At 41.7% G+C, this 20,873-nt stretch overlaps 2 protein-coding genes across 2 annotated transcripts; one reads left to right on the top strand and one right to left on the bottom strand.

Moving 5' to 3' along the window:
* The first annotated feature begins 307 nt into the window (after positions 1–307).
* On the top strand, positions 308–4,690 carry LOC308078163 (phospholipase A2, minor isoenzyme-like). The gene is made up of 4 exons (XM_080419285.1): positions 308–466; positions 2,189–2,336; positions 3,481–3,608; positions 4,504–4,690. The coding sequence occupies exons 1-4, from the start codon at positions 418–420 to the stop codon at positions 4,620–4,622; spliced, it is 444 nt and encodes a 147-aa protein (XP_080275411.1). The 5' UTR covers positions 308–417; the 3' UTR covers positions 4,623–4,690.
* A 5,574-nt stretch (positions 4,691–10,264) lies between these two features.
* On the bottom strand, positions 10,265–13,063 carry LOC308077842 (protein phosphatase 1 regulatory subunit 3C-B-like). Its single transcript, XM_080418810.1, has 3 exons — positions 12,973–13,063; positions 12,696–12,770; positions 10,265–12,159 (listed from the first exon to the last, which is right to left on the bottom strand). Exons 2-3 carry the CDS (start codon positions 12,707–12,709, stop codon positions 11,130–11,132), a joined length of 1,044 nt encoding a protein of 347 aa, XP_080274936.1. The 5' UTR covers positions 12,710–12,770; positions 12,973–13,063; the 3' UTR covers positions 10,265–11,129.
* Between the last annotated feature and the right edge of the window lie 7,810 nt (positions 13,064–20,873).

Genomic DNA, 20,873 nt, shown 5'->3' with positions numbered 1-20,873 from the left:
GGTAGAAAGTAACATTTACTCAATCACAAACCACTACACACCCATACTTAATTGATCAGATTCCCAAGGTCTCTATATATATTACTGTATAACTACATATAACTTAACTGATAAATGATGATTTATTATAATGATTTAAGCAACCCACCACCAGCACATAAAGTAATTAAAATCAGCCCCGCCTTTACCACTACAACAGTAAACTGATGAACACATTCATGCATTACTGAGTAAAATCATCTGAGTACTTCTTCCACCTCTGGTCAGAGTTAAAACAACACTCAGGATTTTCCTGTGTAGTGGGCAGGTACTGATGACCAAGGCGTCACACACACACCTGACCTGTCCAGTATAAAGAGGGCCCCTTCCCAGGCTTAGACGAGCAACATCTCCTTCTGACCCTCTGCATACTATAACATGAAGACCCTCCAGACTGTGTTTCTTGTGGCTTTAGGCCTCTCCGTTGGTGAGTCGCATCTAAATCAAACCTTGTTTGTCCAAAACTGTCACTTTTCAGAAAATAGACAAAAGAACCTGTGTTTCAGTAGATACAGGGCCGTGTTTTATTATTTTTAATATATTTTTTGGAAAATTAAAAACCTTTTATACAATAAAAAAATTCAATACAATAAATGAAAAAAAAATATCGAAAAACCACGGCCCCCTCATGTATTAGGATGGCAGGGTGAGTCACCAGAACCAAGGATGGGTGTTTTTGATGAATCTAACATGTTAAAAATGGAGTTTGAAGTTATAATGGGTTTGTATAGGAAGGGGGCGTGTCTGATAAAATGAATATCAAATATCTAAATACTGAATAAAGCAACTTAAAAACGGTCTGGGGGGCTGACAAAAGCCTGAGTAGATGATAAAATGACCCAAAGTTTTTTTGAATGTGAAATATCCCCTTAAGTGCTTGCAACCTATTTTGGGCATGTCATTTTACAGCAGTAAATGTTGCTGATCATGACTACAAGCATGGAGGTCAGGTGACCGTTAGATAATACGAGTAGCATACACATACAGTAAAGTTTAGCTGATTGTTCTTTGTATAATTATTTTAGGTTTTTGTATAATTATTGTTTGTTTGTCATCACTGTAAATAGCCTGGCCTCAGTGCCTCTCGATCATAAATAAGGGTTTTAAATAAAATGGGGTGGGGGGGTCACGTGACCACGAGACTCTGCATAGTTGTCTCACTTTTGCTTTCACTTCAGTAACTCGGTTAAATTAAGTAAAACAAACTATTGTGCACGAAATGTAAAGTCATTAGATTTGTACTGTTCACATTAATATAGTGATATAAATGGTTAGGCACATAATGTTTATTTGTACTTAAGGAAGGAAGACTTATATCTGAATTATGACTTTTTCCAGTTCCAATTCGAAACCTAATGTATAGCTGGGTTCTGACATGGCTGGTAATGAGTTTGAGCTGGGGCCTGACATAGCTGGGATTGAGCTGGGCCCTGGTGAGACTCGGTTTTAGCTGGAACCTGGGCTTGAGCTGGGCACTGGTGAGACACTGGCTAGGCTGGAATGAAGTGTATTTTATCAGAGAATTGACGTGTATAATAGTAACTGGGGCACATTTTCACATGTGACGACTTGCCCCGAAAGCTCTGAGACAACTTGCCCCAGAGTGACGTGTGCTATTGCTAGCTATACCACAAGTTATCTTTAGCACAGGACTTTAGTTATACCACAAGTTACTCTGTCTTTAGCACAGGAATTTAGTTAGTTTAGGTATCAAAATATACCTTTTCCCTCCTGTATTCTGTGCAACAATAATATAAATGAACGTACGTGCGTACATTGTATGTATACATACTGTACATATATACATGCATACATATCACAGTTTTATTAGGCCTACATAAATAGTTGAGAAATGTTAAAATAGTTAAATTGCAGTGACATATACTAAATGGCTTCAAAAAAGTGAGCTGCACTAGATTGTTTTAGATAATGGCCTCTATTGGGAGCCCCGGTCTCCCCTAAAATTCTAGCAATTGTTTTTCATCCATTCAATATGTGTGTGTGTGTGTGTGTGTGTGTGTGCGTGTGCGTGTGCGCATGCTGTTATGCGTGAGTATACATTGTGTGTGTGTGTGTGCGCGCACACACAACTTTTGCATATCTGTTGCTGTGTATTTGTTCACATGTGCAGCATGCTTGTATGTTCCAGCCCAGGCAGTGGATGACAAGGGCCTGACCCAGTTTAGAAACATGATCCTGTGTGTGATGCCGGATAGCTGGCCCATCTTTGACTATGCTGACTATGGCTGCTACTGTGGCAAGGGAGGATCTGGAACCCCTGTGGATGATCTGGACAGGTCAGAGCAATGTTTCTGTGTGTAGACAAAGCAGTGAATACAGTCACTGCAGAAAGATGTCTTTCTGAGTTTAGAACTTTCAAAGGTGTTTGAAGCATAGTGATACAGTCAGTGTTTTTTTGGTTTTGTTTATTATTACAGTAGCTGGTACATCTTCCTGGTGTCAACACATAACATAAAAACATGACAATTACACTCCTGGTCAAATATTACTCAGCTGCAAATGAAAGTTGCTCAGTCAAATTTGTATTTGAGTTAAAGTACTGGAGTACAGCTTTTGTTTGTTAACAACAAACAAACGCACCTGGGGTGACGGGGCTTTTTCAGTTGCAGCCCCCTCCCTTTGGAACTCACTCCCACCTCACATCAAAGACGCCCCCACCCTTGCCGTGTTCAAAGCTTCCCTCAAAACCCACCTTTTCAGACCCTCTTTCCCCGCCTAACTCAAATAACATCTTTAGTCAGCTTAATGTTTTTCTCTTTGCTCAATTTTTAGCCTTTTAAGTATTTCTCTCCTAATAAAGTTGTTTATTTTGATTTGTTTTGTAAAGCTACTTTGGGTAGTAAGAAAAGTGCTACATAAGTGTGATGTAGTATTATTATTATTATAAAAAAGTATTCAAACGTACAAATTAGTTTTCACAAAATAGTGTAAACAGCTTATTTATGAGACCGTCTGATGAACCAAGTGTCCGCTTTCACTACTGAAGAAGATACATGAGCACATTTTAGTTCAAACAACTTACATGTACAGTAGTAGTATAGATGCCACATACATTTTTACTTTTTCCAACTTCTTTGCTTTTATTTGTATTACAAGCTTCCCAGAAAAAAACACTGAGTCTTCACATTCAAACATAAATATCATTATCAAATAAATATGCTTAGCCAATATTTTAAGTGAATCTCGCCCGCTATACCGATGTGATGAAGGGTACAGTATATCATGCATCCCTAATTACTCCCATTGTGTACTGTGGTCTCTGTAGCTGTAACCCTCCAATAGTGTGTAGACACCCATATGCCTCCTGTGATACACATGGCATCACCAGCTGTTTCTTTTTATCTGACACATTTATCATCCTTGTCCAATGAACTGATTCAGATTCTGATACCGATTCCATGTCTCTTTTTGACATTTTAGATGCTGTGAGGTGCATGACCGTTGTTACGGTGAGGCTATGCAGCACCCTGACTGCTGGTTCATAGTTGATAACCCTTACATGGAGCTTTACGACTACGACTGTAACGGGAACACAGTGACCTGTACAAGTAAGTACACTTTAGCTGTTCCCTACTTAGAGGGGCGTCACTCGCTGATTGGGTAGAGAGGCTGTCTGTTAATCAGAAGTTCACTGGTCCAGAATATGTTTTATTCATAATGGCCTCATACTCCTGTAACAATGTTGATTGTTATACAGTAATTCTTTACTACCTTACTGCCAACTGGTTGTGCTTACTTATAGTACAGTATATAAACAGCATAAGAATAAGTATAACATTTTAATTTATCAAAACAAACCTACAAAAATGTAATTAAAACAATACAACACATTGCAAATGACATGTTGACTAACAATACGTTAAAATAGTTTATAGTGTACTTGGGAAGCTTGGAATACTTTTTCCAAGTTATGACAAGTAGACACAGTACACGTACTATACACATTACTTGTAAAATAAAGTGTTGCCATTGACACTGGCTAGATGATATCCTCAGTGACATGCTACTTTTGAAATCCATGGCTTCTGTCCTGCCTCTCCAAGCATATCGGCAGTACAGTTTGTTTACCATTCCTTATCTCTGATAAACTGCCTTCCAGAAAAGTTGTAGAGGGTAAACCAACCTCTGTTTAAAGCTTGGACCCCGCTCATACTGTGAAATACAGTTTTCCCGTCTGTTTGAGCTAGTGTTTGGATATTATTTTATGAAACTAAATGTATTATTATTATTAATATTATTTGTTATTATTGTTATTGCTGTTACTTTTATTTATTTGTTTTTGTAAGGATAGTGCAGTCCTCTTGGTATTATTTTCTTTATGAATAGAGACCACAGCAAATCTGAAATCTCAGAGCTAATGTTGACACTGAGAGTGTCAAGCTTGATCCAGTTCATAGGCTGCTGTCGTAGTTTTCACTGAGGGTTTTACTTATCCATCCTCAGGCAAAAACAACGCGTGTGAGATGTTTATCTGTGAGTGCGACAGGAAGGCTGCAGAGTGCTTCGGCAGGAGTCCTTGGATTCCTGAGCATGAACACCTGCCCAGCGACCAATGCGAATGAAGACAACAGAGGACAGTTTGGAGTTTTGTTTCCAATTGAAATATCCACTGTTTGTGACACGGACACCTCCTCTTACGAACTGATAGAGCTGTCATGTAAATAAAATTCCTTTTGGAAACGAAAAAAATAAATAACTAGTACATGAGATGACCCTTTCCTACAAAATTGTGTAAAATACATTTCACTGTGTGAAAGTGGAATCATCCAACCATACTGGTTGAAGAATTTCAAGTGGGAGTTTGTTATTTTTCTAATAAACCCATATGAAGGGGAGCTTTAATACCCACTCTACACACATAACTACTACATTAGTATTCACATACATCACTCTACATTACACACGTTTTTAATGAATAGGGCTGAATGAATACTTGTGCTGCCATAAGCTAGAGTTCCCATTACAGTCCAGTAACTGATGGCCTAATGGGGCAGAGATTATAAAATTACAAAATTATATTCGTCCTTACCAACAGAGGGCGTAACAGCCTGTTTCTTTTATTATAATGTGTTTCCCTCATGTTTGCTCTGAATGTGAGTTACCTGAACGCTATGGCATATTAATCAGCTGCTCAGAAGAAAGCTCATACATTACTGAACCGAAGTGTCACTTTAATTGCCTTGTATATACAGTATGCTTGAAGACCTACCAGCTACCACGGCGCGTGTAGCAGTGATGATTAGGAAGACGAGGTTATCTTTTCTGATATTGAACTGAATTGACATAAATACACATTGGAGCAATCTGTTCTTAAAAAAACAAAAATAAAAACATTTGCCAAGGACTAGGCATCATAGTTATTACTGAATGATGCATAGACCTTAGCAGATGAGGTACTGTAGACCGTGTTGCTGGTGTTTACATGTACATGTTTCTGTGAGGAGAAACTGAAAAGCAACAAAGGAGTTCTGTTCCCACAGCAACAGATTCTGTCTACTATTGTGTTCTTCATTGCTGTGAGCAGAAATGCCTTTCAGAGGGCTCTCTGCAGCACCATTGGGGGACATGGACTCTTCAATAACATCCCAGGCTTACAGGAGGAGGGCTGATACGAAATGCAGTCTTTTTGATCTTAGTTCAATCTGAATTTGAGAAGGTTTGACTCTTGCCTTAAGTATTGGCATGATTTTACATCATACCCATGACCTTACATCATTTAGTCTAGGTGTGTGTACAAACAAATCCCTTCCCAAGCTCATGTCACTGTAGCTGAAAACCAATTCATTACACATACTGTAGGCCTACTGTTGTAAACGCTTAGAAATGCCCAAAAGTGGGCAGCAGTGGCTCAGGAGGTAGAGTGGCCATTTGCGGTTTCATCCCCAGCTCTTCCTATAGCTTAATGCCAAAGTGTCATTGAGCAAAACACATAACTAACTGTTCAACGGGTGCTGTTCAATAGTTGCTCACTGCTCCTAATAGTTAGGATAGATTAAACGCAGAGGGCAAATTCCATGTGCAAATAGCAGTGGCGGCCATTTTCTGGTTCCACTTTTAAAAAAAAATATTTATATCAATTATTTTAAGCCTAGAATCAAGCCATCCAGGGTCCTGGTGAAACATGACCATAAAACGTTTGATTCTGTGATTATTATTTTTTTGAAAACGGCAAAACAAAATAGTATATCATATAATTAAATATAAAATTAAATAAAATCACAGAAAAAAAAAATTTATGGTCATGATTCACCAGGACCCTGGATGGCTTGATTCTAGGCTTAAATGAATTGATATAAATATTTTTGGAAATGTCAATGGGAAAAATGCATTGACTATTTTGAAGTGGAACCAGAAAATGGCCGCCACTGCTATGCCCTATAGTAAGTTCATAGACAGTAAAGGAATTCTGGGCTAAATGACAGACATGTTCTTAAATGTGGGTCTGAGATGAAACAAAAAAACAAAGCTACATTATAAAATGGGCGTCTTTGACCTAATGCATATCCAATTGGGGATCCTGGCAGGGTTGCCATGTCCACGTATTATAAGCGACTTTGGGCTTGTTTGTCAGTAAAGTTGCTTGTAAATATTGGTGGTAACTTTTTTTGGGGCTTGTTTCTAAGGTGTATAGTAGCTTATTTGTTCTTGCTTCCAATTAATTTTTTATTGTTTAAACCAGCGGTTCTCAAACATTTTCATGTCAAGGACCCCCAAATGAATATTTTGTGCCAGGGACGACCATACAAGATTTTTTTGTTAAAATGTTTCAAATAACATTCACATTTTTTAAAATGGCATTTTCAAACAGCTGGTGTAAAGTGATAGAACTGAGCCTAATTGCTTCTTTTGGGCTTGTTTTCATAGACCTGGCCGTTTGTGTCTCTTGCAACACTGGATCCTGGGTACGACAGTATACTATGTACAGTACTGAATGTTCCCAAGCACATGTGCATTTAAACATGACGTTTGAAAGCAACATGGCAGATTTTGGGCAAACCAGTGATTCTTGTAGGGAACAGCATGCATGCTTCTAATATAACTTGTACAACAGGTTGGCACTGCCAAGCCATATGATTGGTCTGATGAGTGTTCCAACTCTGCTGATAATGACCACAAAGGCAGGTACACATTGCAGGACCTTAAAGTGCTCGGGGGGTTATCTGATCGTTAAGCATTACACACTGCAGGAGTTTATTTCTTGAAATCGGCTGTCATAATATCGTTGTGGTCTTCACAACAGGATTGATCCCCGACAAGGGCTGACACACTGTAGGATAGTTCACTAGGATGCTATCTCCAGAGTCAGACCCAATACATACATTTGAGTTTATTCCAATTCATTTTAATCGACGTATCCCGTGATATGCCTCTCTCCCCCCTCTCTCGCTCTTTCTCTCTCTCTCTCTCTCTCTCTCCCTCTCTCTCTCTCTCCCTCTCTCGCAGTCAAGTGCGCAGAAGCCGTCAGTGACAGCGTTGCCATGTCCGCTTATTATAAGCGACTTTGGGCTTGTTTTTCTGTAGAGTTGCTTGTAAATATTGGTTGTTGCGGGGTGCATTTTTTGGGCTTATTTGTGTAGTTGCTTATTTGGCCTTGTTTCCTAATGTTGTTTAAACCAGTGGTTTAAACAACACATAATATGTATTTGTCCGCAGACCCCCCTTCTGTAAATATGTTGTGCCATCACTGACCCCCATACAAGATTTGTGTGGATTTGGAAAATATTCCACAATTTTCTCAAGATTTTTATTTGAAAATAGCTGCGACGCGTTGTGAGCTTGTAGATCGGCTATTTTCAAATATCCAATGTATTTGTAAATAGGTTTAAAGTGCTCAAGTGGCCTTTTCTTGGGCTTGTTTTCATAGACCTGGTTGCTTATTTCTCTCGCAACATCTGGCAACGCTGTTCATAACACCGTGCACATGCTGCACACAGTCTCTCACACACACACACACACACACACACACACACACACAGAGCTCGCTCTTGCTCTCACTCTCTGTCTGTCTGTCTGTCTCTCTCTCTCTCTCTCTCTCTCTGTACAATTCCTCTAAAATAAACAGCCCACCAGAATCGCTCACTCTCTCATTTTGTTTTATAATGTTAACTTAATACAGGACTGGACGGTAATATTGCGGTAGGGACTGTTTGTTGTGGTCAGATCCAGCGACGCCCCCCTAGCCATGGTGGCTGTAATGTGCTCTCATTGGCTGTAGCGTGGATCTCCTCGCAGACCCTTTCATAATGTATGATACTGTCCGATCTCCTGTCTGGGACAGAGCTGAATATCTAACATGGTAGTTATCTGAAAACGGTCGGAAAGCCGTCGCAGAGCGGATAATCGCGGCCACATCGTCTCGCGGAACCTTTCACACAGAGCGAGCATTATCTCGCAGATCAAAGGCCGATCTGCGTCAGATCGGGAGGTTTTGTCGGCGAGCGCCAAAAAATGTCGGCGACAGCAATCTCGGACCCAATCTCCTGCAGTGTGTACGGGCCCTTAGGCAGAGTCAGTGTCTTGCAGATTTGAAGCAACCTGTGATCCAGGCAACGTGATGAAACAGGTGGCAAATTATGTAAATCGAATATGCATGTCTTGTGCTTGCATAACTCTCTCTGTGTTTCGTATTAGTTTATTGGCTACCGAAAGCCACTAGCAGGGTTAGGAAGCAGTCATGCTAAAATAAATGCACTGATGTTGGCTGAAAGATGTGTTGGATGAAAGTTCCCACCATGTTGTCGTGTTGGAACACAATAGCTTGTGATAGATTTACTGAGTTACTGTGAGAAACTTGAGTTAATAAAAGTGTCCACGGCAGGATACATTTTTTTTTAATATACCTATCACATCCCACGGGGGTACTTCAGTTTTCAGCTTCACCCAGCTGAGTGCTGCCCACAGAGGAGCATGGAGCAGTTAGGGGTTAAGTGTCTTTGCTCAGGGACACTTCGACACATTGCTGAGAGCTGAAATCGTACCCTGGGACTTCCAGAGTCCTATATAGGCGGGCTCACTAACCATTCAGCTATGGCCGTCCAAATCATTATTAATTTATTAGAAAGGACGGCCAACCGCTTTCAGGAAATTGTTACAAAGAAGCACAATAGATTGTAAAGAAAGCGGTCTTTATATTACATGATATGTGAAACCTTTTGAAACCCCATGAAAACTACCATGTGAGCGGCGTAAACATGTACCATGTCGGGCTGACTTCATTCAGTGAGGCCGGAACCAGCTCACAAAAGCTGTGATCTTGGGAGAGGGACTTTTTGCCCGAGAGACAAGGCAGTGCATGCGAGGAGACAAGACTGACTGGTGGCGAGTTAGGAGGAGCGGGAACCAGAGAACAGAGAGAATCGGGAATTGAGAGTTTCTCACCGTAGGGCTTTTACAATACTGATAATGACTCCACCCTTGCATGTAAACACAGGCCCAACAGAGTCCCTAGACTGTGAAGCTAGGGCCTCGCAGCTGCCATGGTTACCAGCTATGTGCCGCTCAGCACCTGCTGTCCTCATGACTCACGTTGCCTGGAGTTAAATTCAACTTTACACAACAGAGAAAAACAGGTAGAGGACTGTCTTCCTCTGGCTCCTCTAGAGACTTTCACCGCCTGTGTGTGTGTGTCGGGACCGCCTAGATATTCTCATTTCACTTACTTTCTGTCTGGTATGCATGACGTACAGAGCAAATGGAAATCTGAGCCTCCGGGAATTGTTGGAGATAAGAGTGTTTTTTTTTGCTTTTTTTTAAGCGAAGGGAATAAGATTTCTGCATACCTGACCCACATCCTAAGGTGTCGTCTTGCCTGTTTTGAATTCTGAGAATATTTGAACCAGCATAAATAAAAGAAGAGATTGTTTGCCAGATTTTTTCCCAGTATGGGTGATGTTTTGTTTGTTGTTCTAAGCTGCAAACACATTTTGCAAAATAACATGGATTTATGATTGTAACCTTTCTATCAGGGACCACTGTGTCTCGATTTGGGGCTATACTGTATACTGGCCACTATAGATAATTTGTGACCTTTAGTTTAAAATATGCTAACCTAATACAGTGTGTTTATTTAATACTAAAACTGCGCAACATGCTGGATAATTGGAATATAATTTCTGAAGCAGGGTTTTACTTTTATTAATAATCACAATTTATTTCCTCATTCATCAGACGGTTTAATCTATGATGCAAATAAACACAAATAAAGAAAATGTCCAAGTTTTATTATAAATATAGTCCATCCATCTTCTACCGCTAGTGCAACAGTTATTTCACATTTCCTATTTCACATTTCATTTGCTAGTTGATCACTGAAAGTTGCTACAGTGTAACATGTGCCACACAATGATGAGCACTAAATATTTCAATAGCAAAATTCCCTTTACAAGACATTCATCTCAAATAATGAATTTGTATAAAATAGACATTGCACATGACCATTACACAATGAAATGACAGAATTCCACAGTGGAACGCTAATATTAACCACTTCGACCCTATATCATTTACTGACTCGGGTCCACAGGGCTCTATGTACTTGGGCCCCCTCCTTTTTACCCCCTCTACAACAAATCTCTTTGACAAACATACTGTAGCTGATGTACAAGCTCTGCTTTTTTCGCTGTTAACCCCAGAATAGGGACGCTATAGGTTTCAAGTGGTTAAACATTGAAACATTGAACCATGTGAACTTTGAAGGGCCTCTGTCAATTCAGGGACCTGGGAATTTTTTCCCCTTTATACACAATATGAGACATGTGTTCCCTGTATACACAATATGAGACATGTGTTCCTTTTATACACAATATGAGACGTGTGTTGTCTTTATACACAATATGAGACATGTGTTGCCTTTATATACCCAGAGAACACAATATGAGGCATGTGTTCCCCTTATACAACCAGAGAACACACTATGAGACATGTGTTCCTTTTATACAACCTAGAGAACACAATATGAGACATGTGTTCTCTTTATACAACCAGAGAACACAATATGAGACATGCGTTCTCTTTGTACAACCAGAGAACGCAGTTGTTGGAGTCCAGCGGAGGCTGTTTCAGTGGTCAGCCTAGCGAAAAGAAGAGGAGTAGGTCTCTAGCTGGCCCCAGCTCTGCCTGTTAAACCTCCCCGAGTACAGCTCAGCACAGTTCTTCATATTGACTGACGCACTTAACGGATATGAGGGCGGCCGCTGAAGTGCAGGCCGCGTGAGATTGCGTCGGGTTACTAGTACCGAGGCTGGGCTCGTATTCACCCCCACTGGTTCCACACACACCCTGTAGTTCTGCCCTCGGTTGTTATCCCAGCGCAGCGCGGCACCGGCGCCTGGCCTGAAGGACACGCAGAACTCGAGGCGCTCGCTTGGGTCCAGGTTCTGGGGCAAGGCCACGCTGAAGGCAAAGACGTCCATGTCCGAACCCCCGTAGCGCTGCTGCAGGAAGGTGCAGGGAATGTCCTGGTGGGTTCGCCAGGAATCGAAAGTGACTCGCACATGCACAGACTTCTCTGAGCTAATGTTACAGGCACGTACGGTGCCAGTCATGGCATGCTCTGTCACGTAGCAGCTCTCCAGCTGTACCAGAGTCTCTTTCAGGCGAACGATGAAGGCTTTTAGGTCTAGTGTTGGCTGTGGGAAACCCAGTCTCACCTTGTAGCGCTGCGCTTTGAATGAGGGCAGCTGATGGCCCTGGAGTTTGGCTGGAGAGGGGTTCGTCACTGACGAAACCGGAGGGGACAAGGGCTCGGAGAAGAAGAAATGCACATCGGTGAGGGCCAGGCCCTTGGCGTCCGCAAACACCACCCGCTTTTTGCTCAGGCTGCCGCCGACTCTGCGGAAACAACTCCGAGGCGGTGATGAGGGCTCAGGGGAAGAGGAAGGTGATGAGGATGTCATTGAGGAAGAGGAGCTGTGCTGCCGAGACTGAAGGTTGTTCCATGTTGTTGGACAGTCTATGGGCTGACTAAGAGGATCCGTTGGTTTCACCAGAGGCATGCCTAGGAGTTGACGCAATGGCTGGTTCTGGCTCAGACACAGATGCATGGCTAGGTCAACAGGCATCATAGACTGCTGTGGGTGGCTGCCAAAGGCGTGGAGCACTCTGAAAAGGAAGACAAGGTCTACAATTAAAATTAGGTTCATAGTCGAAGGGAAAGCAAAGTGGTTGAAATGGTTTAGGTCTGCAATTGATTATTTATTTATTTTCTTAGCGATTATTCAATCGATTACTTTTTCCATTAATCAAATAATCGTGAAGCATTTTTTATATTTCTAAATGTTATGTAAATGAATCAACGTAAAATATATTGACTAAATTGATTAGTCTGATTAACCCTAAGCCCTATTTGATACTTTGTCATACAATGGTGTCAAAACTAGCCGATCTACAAACTCACAATGGGTCTCATCGGGGACATCGCAATGCGTTGTGAGCTTGTAGATCAGCTTTTTTCACCGTTTTAGAATTTATTTAATTTTATTAAAACATATATATATATATGTTGTATTAAATTGATTAGTTCAATGCACCCCTAAAATGGTTTTATACTGTAAATGGTAAATGGTGCATTTATGGTGATCACATGATTACACTGCAGTAAGGGATTATTGAGCACATTAATTTGCACATTAACCTACTTTGCACAGTGCATTTTCTGCTCGTGGAAGTCCTTGGCCCTCTGGCAACGGACAGGTCAGAAAAACAAGGATAACCTGAAGACAGAAAATGTATTTAGAGAATGTGAGTTCCACACAAGTGTGCAGAAAGAGGACTCAAATAGGTCACAAGCTGACACACTATTCAGAAGGAAACCATTTCACTGTAGAAAAGCAGTACTTCTTTTGTTAGTCGAGTTGGATACAAGCATCAGATATATGTGACATTGAAAACATATATAATAATGATTGCACATACCGAATGTAATGCTCCAATCTATCCATCAGCAAATCAACATCTTCCAGGAGAAATGTTTTGTCAGCGTCTCACAAAAAAGGAAATGGCTATGGTCCCACTGATCTGTCTCAGCTCTCACCTGAGACTATATAGGAATGTGGAAAAAGGGGTGGCACCTTTACTGACACAGCATTTGTGTGTGTCGTATTTTAACCAATGGGATCATGCTTCTGTGTTTATGTTCCGCCTCTAAAGAACAGTTACACACATGTGTTGTCTGTGTGTTGTCTGCTCTCTCCTCAGGTACTGCCCCCCCCCCCCCCCCTCCAGTGGTGGAAAAAGTGGTGCTCAAATGTTTTACTTAAAGGGATACTTCACTTTAGGGCCGGGGACACATTTAAAAAAAATATTAAAAATAAATGAAAAAAGTTATGGAAAATTCATGGCCCCCTCACGCATTAGAGTGTCCTACTAATGTGTGAGGGGGCCATGAATTTTCCATAACTTTTTTCATTTATTTTTAATATTTTTTTTAAATGTGTCCCCGGCCCGAAAGTGAAGTATCCCTTTAAGTAAAAGTATCAATACTGCAATGTAAAAGTACTCTGTTCTAAGTAAAAGTCCGGAATTCAGAATTTACTTGAGTAAAAGTACAAAAGTATTGGTATCAAAATGTACTTAAAGTACCAAAAGTAAAAGTACTAAAATGTTTGAAAATAGCAGATCTACAAGCTCACAACGCGTTGCGATGCGACGCGTTGTGAGCTTGTAGATCGGCTATTTTCAAATAGCCCAGGTATAAAATAGGGCTGAAGTGGTTAAAGTATGTTTTATAATGTAATAATTTATATCTGAAATGTAATGTAATTGTAAGTTTTCAAATAATTGTAGTGGAGTAAAAGTAAAAGTATTGGAAATTGGAAATACTCAAGTAAAGTACAAATACCTCAAAATTGTACTTAAGTACAGTACTTAAGTATATGTACTTTGTTACTTTACACCACTGCCCCCCTCTTTGAGTGAGCAGCAGAGAGCTGATTAAACACAGTGTTCAGTCAACTCATCCAGGCTTGGCTGTTAAATGCCTGGGGAAGAGGATTGACAGGGCCAGTGGGCCATGTCGTCTTAGACGTAACTAGTTGTGTGTGAGGATGTCTACTTGCAAGAGAAGGTGTTTATGTGTTAAGTGTTTGGCACAACCGAGGTAACTCCTCAAGTGTAGTGGTGTGTGTTCACTGGTATTCCGGTGGCCTGTCTCTAAGGGTGAACTTCTTTTCCAAGAGAGAGATAGATGGCATTCCCCTGAAAGTGGTTCAATGCTTTTACCTTGTTCAGTAGAGTATTTTAAAACATGCAGACACTAAAGAACGAAAGAAATAGACATAAGAAAGCTCTCAAAAGACAGCTGATGTGTCCTGTTTTTTTTTAACCTGAAATCCATATTTTAGGCATGTCATTATAGGAAGACATTTTCAAAAGATTTTAAAAATAGCAGATCCACAAGCTCACAACATGTTGTTGCCCTCCGAGGCGTTGCGAGCTTGTAGAACTGCTGTTTTTTGGGCGTATAAGTTAAATGTTCTCAAATAGGAAGAATATCAACGTTTTTCAAATTGATTAGAACATGGTTGATTGACATATTTACAGTACAATTGTTTATGTTGGTTCTGAAAATTATGTCATAATGATTCTGCCTTGTATGTGTCTTCTCTCACTTTGAATGACAGGCAGATTATGCAAGACTTGTGGATGGTAAGCATTCTGTCTACAAGTCTCTTTGCAATTTATGCAGCAAACACACTTTACAGCAAATACACTATTATTTTTGCCCAGTATTCTCAATGGCAAAACTGATAAAAATATGTTATGATGTGCGTGCGTGCGTGCGTGTGTGCGAGAGAGAGTGAAATGCAGTTCTCAAAATTGGGCATGTCTGATTCTGCCCTGGAAATTATCTCTAAATTACATTTGATCTATATGTCTACAGTGCCTCATATGTAAATATATATCTTCCATAACTCTACTTCTTTTGACACATGAAAAAGGTTTGGGGTGAGCCCGAAGGTACAATTCATTTTTATAGATCTATTATTCAGAGTGTGATCACGTTTTCAAGCAATCTTATGACCTACAAACCTACTTAACTACTAACGGTTGATGAACAGGTTTATCTCTCTAGGTTGTCCTCAGACGAGCCCTCCATCGTCGCCTCCAGTCAGTCCGGTTCTCCATACATCTGGCCAGCTCGTTGGTGCTTTGGGCTCCTGCATCTTTCTTGAGTACGTCCACCTACAGTATGTTAGTGCGGGACGTCCTCGTGACCGGTGCCCATGTGTTGGTTCCCACAACATCAATTTTCTGGCTGTCAGTGATGTCTTTGGCAGTGTTCTGCTATAGTCTCATTCTCCTGGCTGCTATTTTCTCACATACCCTTGGTATTCCCCCATATAGATTCTTGTTGGTAACATGTTCACTCTTGCTGATGTTAAGTACAGTACGCAACAGTGCTAGTGTAGCACCCATCTAGAGACTTCTGCAGGGTTGGTTTCAGGGTCCAGCATTCGCTGCCATATACTGTAGGAGAACAGACTACCGTTTGCATAGAAGAAGCTGAGTTTGATTTGTCGGGGGAGGTTGAAGTTCCATACACTGGCCATGCCGTTCAGTGCCTTCCTCACTTTCAGATCTTGCTCAGTTGAGTTGACCCATGAGCCCAGGTATTTGAAGTCCTTGACTTTCTTCAGAGTAGTGCCTCCTGTTGTTATAGGTGATAACCTCAGTTTTCTTGGCATTTTGCCGAAAGCCAACCTTGGCACACTCTGACTCCACTCTGTTCAGGAGCTCCTGTGCTTGTTCCACGTGGTTGAAGAGCAGACTGATGTCGTCCGCATAGTCCAGGTCTGTCAGGACTAACTGTGGGGTGTCGTCTCGACCTCCTTGGTGTTATAGTGAATGTAGTTTGTAGACAGTGCATTGGAGGCTCATCCAGAGCATCATACATGTACAAAGAGAGCTACTTAGAATAAGTGTCCTAAACACAGAAGGAGCGAGTGCACTTTCTGGCCGTGGTAACTGCCGTGGCAGTTGCCTATATAGCATAGTTTTACTGAGGTTAGGGTTAGGTTTAGGCATGGTTTTACTGAGTTTAGGGTTAGGTTTAGGCATGGTTTTACTGAGGTTACGGTTAAGTTTAGGCATGGTTTTACTGAGGTTAGGGTTAGGTTTAGTCATGGTTTTACTGAGGTTAGGGTTAGGTTTAGGCATCCTAATATACAATAGAGAGTTGCGCGCATGCGTGGCTGTTTGTGTGTCTGCCTCTCCAAGCTGTTTGTCTGTCTGGGTCTCCAACAAGTTAGGCTTCGCTTCGCTTTCGGTTTGCATCTTGCAGTGAGGTTTCGCTTTCGGTTTGCATCTTGCAGTGAGGTTTCGCTTTCGGTTTGCGTGTTGAAACAAACACTGGTGTTGCAATGAACGTCAACACGCTCTGTCTCTGTCTCCGGTTGCAATGAACGTCAACACGCTCTGTCTCCGATGTGCGGCCCAGGCTACTAGAGCGCAGCGGCCCGAACCTCTAGTAGTATACAACTGACACATATAGCTGATCTAAAACAGCTCACAACGCAACGCGTTACGACATGTTGTGAGCTTATAAGATCTGCTATTTTTGGCAAATGTTTGCCTTTTTTAACCGAATGTTCGCCTGTTATGAAATGCCCAGACTTGGGATGCTAGGGTTCACGTGGTTAACCTCTTAAAACCTATATGGTTGACTGGAGTCTCTATACTCTATACTAGTGACTTCTTTTGTTTTCTTCTTTGCTGAAAATAGCCGATCTACAAGTGTTGTAGATAGCTTGTAGATCTGCTATTATCTGCTAAAGTTTTCCCAAAAATGCGGATGCTAGAGACCGGGTTCAAGTGGTTAAGTCTGAGAGAGTCTCAAAATGGACGGATGAGTGCACGAGTCCTTGAAATTATGGTAGGCAGTATAATGTTATAAAAATGTCTATTTTAGGTGTAGAATAAATCGATGCATTATGACTTTCTTTTGGCCTGCCCTACACACTCCCAGACAATCTTTCAGTCTGAGTCCTTGGTGAAAGTCATGAAGTCATCCCTGATGGATGCATCACAGCTGTCTGTTCCAGGCAGACCTTCAGTGAGTGAGTAAGCAAGCCGCACATCTTTCTGTTTATTCAGTATGTCTGTCTGTCAGTACAGCTGTCATCAAATAAAATAAAAGTTCTGTCTGTCACGGCAGTCTCTTTCCCGTTGCTCTTACATGAACATTGTCCTGTGGCCAAGCTGATGTCAATATGAATGACAGACATGGAACCATATATGGGTGTGTGTGTGTGTGTGTGTGTGTGTGTGTGTGTGTGTGTGTGTGTGTGTGTGTGTGTGTGTGTGTGTGTGTGTGTGTGTGTGCGTGTGCGTGCATGTGTCCTGTGCCAAGTTGATGAAAACATTTTGTGCCATGGACCCCCATACAAGATTTGTGAAAAAATCCATATATTTAGAATTATTCAAGATTTTTTGAAAATAGCAGATCTACAAGCTCACAACTCTTGTAGATACGCTATTTTCAAATAGCCGATGTATATACTGTAGGGTTAAAGTGGTTAAACTGATTTTGATGATATATATTTAAAAATTTTGCTGGGGACCATCTGGAACGAAACCCCCTCAAGAACCCCCGGGGGTCCCAAGACCCCAATTTGAGAACCCCCCACCAGTCGGCTAACTAAATAACTAGGCTAACTAAATCCACACATTTTCTTCATGTCTTATACTCTGTGAAATATTTTACTTTAACTTTATAATGGAAGTCATGGGACTTGGTTGACTAAATTTGGGCACAGATGATGCCTTGATGATCAAGTTAAAACTATGTGCCTGCCAAGGGCAGTTTGTTTTTGTGCGTGCGTTCGTGTGTGCATGCGTGCGCGTGCTCGCTGTATGTATGTCATATGAGGTAAAGATGGTTTGAATAAATAAATAAACGTATGTCATGCCAGTCTCAGCTATGCTCATGATAAAATGGACATTTATTTGTGATGAATATTTCTATTAATTAAAATGGATTCTCTTCTGTTTAAAACTGGAGAGAGAGAGAGAGTGCTGAGGGCATGGAGACTATGTACAGTATCATTGGTGACATACTGCCTACGCCTACAGGGACTCATTCCTAGAGCATGCAGGAGATCACAGATGAGCTCATACTGTGATGCTATGATTAATACATGGTGAATGCCTCTCTCTGCCTAGTGTCTTGGTATTGCATATCATGTCTGTCTCTCTTTCTCTCACTGTCTGTCTTGTGTGTCTGACTGATTCTCTTTCTGTCTTTATCCCCACTTGGGAAGGTTCTTGATTTTTTACATGGGTTTGTATGGGTGTGCTGAATGGTTTGCCTGAGTAAAGGCCAACTTATGCTTTGAAAGTGTCGACCGACACGTCGCACCACGTGTCTCACAACATGTAGTCTTGTGAATCTTCCCAAACTATCATAGTATGTGACATATTATGAAGCATACCTTACATTTTTCCCACGCTGCGCCACACAGCTACTGCCAGTGCCTAACCAGAAGTACGGAACCCCCACGCCAGTGGTGGAAAGTAACTAAGTACATTTACTTAAGTACTGTACTTAAGTAATATTTGGAGGTATTTGTACTTTACTTGAGTATTTCCAATTTCCAATACTTTTACTTCTACTCCACTACATCTCAGAGGCAAATATTGTACTTTTACTCCACTACAATTATTTGAAAACTGTAGTTACCAGTTACTTTTCAGATATAAATTATGATATTATGAAACATACATTAACCACTTTAGCCCTATTTCATAGGCTATTTGAAAATAGCCGATCTACAAGCTCACAAAGATGCGACGCGTACTTTTGTACTTTTACTCAAGTAAATTTTGAAGTCTGGACTTTTACTTGTAACAGAGTATTTCTACAGTATATTGCAGAATTTGAGTACTTTTCCCACCACTGCCCCACGCTATACAGTAGACATGCTTCTGCATTAGGTCGTTAAAAGGCTTGGGAAGTGGCTGGGAACGAGGCAACATTTTTCGGGTCGGCAGAGCTCTTCTGTGACACATTTTTTGTTGTTTTGACATCACTTTCGCCGCACACTGTGTCAGTCGACATTTGTCGCTCAATGCGTAAATTGGCCTTTAGTCTGCTTGCTGGTGTGACTGCCTTTGTCTCTGTATGTTTGTCTGTGTGACTGTGTAATATGCTTCAACTCTTTGTCTCTGTCTTCATCCCCTCTATTGTCTGCTGCAATCTACAGTACATTACCTAATGTCATTAAGATGGATGAAGTTTGAATTGAAATTTTTATTAAAGTAGTGATTGTACTGGTAGTGGTAATACGTGGATATTGATTATAAAAAAAGGCATCAGATAGCCTAACTTGTTGTTAAGCCAGTGTACAGAGCAAGTAAATTCATGCAAAATTCATGCGATTGTAGTGAAGTGCAGTGAGCTGGGATTGAACCCGAGGCTCCCACTCGCCAGTCCGACGTGTTACCAGTCATGCCAATAGGACTGAGCCCGATTGGCAGGTCTTTTGCACGCCGGTTCTGGCTACTATGACTGGGGGCTACAATCACCCCCCTGATCTTTGGAGCGCGTCCTCGCGCTTCGCACTTCACGCCGCGGACCACCGTACACGACGTCCCTCATGTTCCTCACGCAAGGATATTACGCTCCTCGTCCTGCCGACTACGCCAGATTGTAGTGAAGTGCAGTGAGCTGGGATTGAACCCGAGGCTCCCACTCGCAAGTCCGACGTGTTACCAGTCATGCCAATAGGACTGAGCCCGATTGGCAGGTCTTTTGCACGCCGGTTCTGGCTACTATGACTGGGGGCTACACAAGCAAAAAAAAAAGCTACCGACTGGCGCAGTCGGTAGCGATGTCGCCTCACAGCTAGAAGGACCTGGGTTCGCTTCCTGCCGGGGACGCTGTGGGCACTGGGGGCGTGTCTTCTCCTCCGCGTCATCAGCGCCCATACCCTAGGTGGGGTTGGCGAAAGGGCATACTTTGTGTGGAGTTTGCATGTTCTCCCCGTGTCTCTCAGGGTAGTTAATACCCTCACAAAAGCATGTAGTAATCCTGGTCGCTATACTGCCTCCCCCATCACACCGGGGCGCCTGATGGAGGAGAAGGGAACTGGTTGGAATAACGTGTTCCTTCCACGCGCTACGTCCAACCAGGGAAACTTCCCCCTGTCAGGTGACAAGAAGGTCAGTTGGCTCTCGTGCATTGAAGGAGGCATGAGCATGCGGCCCTGGCCTCCCTAGGCTGGTGAGGGGAGTGTAGCGCCCAGGATCACTTAGAAAATTGGCACCTGGTGAAAAATAAGGGTTACAAAATCGCGGGATAAAAATTAAGAAAATAAAAAAAAGAGTAGACCAACCACAACAAACAGTAAAAGATTAGAGAAAAAAAGGAACAAATAAAAGTGTTAAAACAAACACAAGCAACCTCCCCCCACCCAACCCAGGAATAGTACAATATTTTGATCAATCACAACACAAATTCTAGTCATAACTGAAAAACAGACGGCCAAATGGGAAATAAATATGTGAATATTCCACAATTGGTTGACACAATAATCAGTAGTCTAGTCTTAACTGACAGATTCAATTAATAGGAGTTAGTGAAGGGGAAGAGTCCATTAAAGAGCCACAAATTCTGTAGGAAACACTACCATCCCCCTACCATCTCAGAACACGAGGTCAGAATCCTGCTCCGCTGACAGAACATCAGGAAGGCAGTAGGGCCCGACGGTGTTGTGCCAGCCACCCTGAAACATTGCTTCTGACAACTTACCCTTGTCCTCACTTCAATGTTTAATTGGTCACTCACATCATCAAGTCTGAGGCATGTCTGAGGTCCG

The sequence above is a fragment of the Gymnoscopelus braueri genome (assembly GCF_963280865.1).
Source record: "Gymnoscopelus braueri genome assembly, chromosome: 22".
Lineage (NCBI taxonomy): Eukaryota > Metazoa > Chordata > Actinopteri > Myctophiformes > Myctophidae > Gymnoscopelus > Gymnoscopelus braueri.
The sequence above is the reverse complement of the archived record's forward strand: the minus strand, read 5'-3'. Positions and strand labels throughout refer to the sequence as shown.

Excerpts from the sequence above, each read along its gene's own strand:
- LOC308078163 (XM_080419285.1), top strand. The coding sequence starts at position 418 with ATGAAGACCCTCCAGACTGTGTTTCTTGTGGCTTTAGGCCTCTCCGTT. Across the intron at positions 2,337-3,480 it reads CCTGTGGATGATCTGGACAG|ATGCTGTGAGGTGCATGACC; the intron begins GTCAGAGCAATG and ends TTGACATTTTAG. Across the intron at positions 3,609-4,503 it reads GAACACAGTGACCTGTACAA|GCAAAAACAACGCGTGTGAG; the intron begins GTAAGTACACTT and ends ATCCATCCTCAG.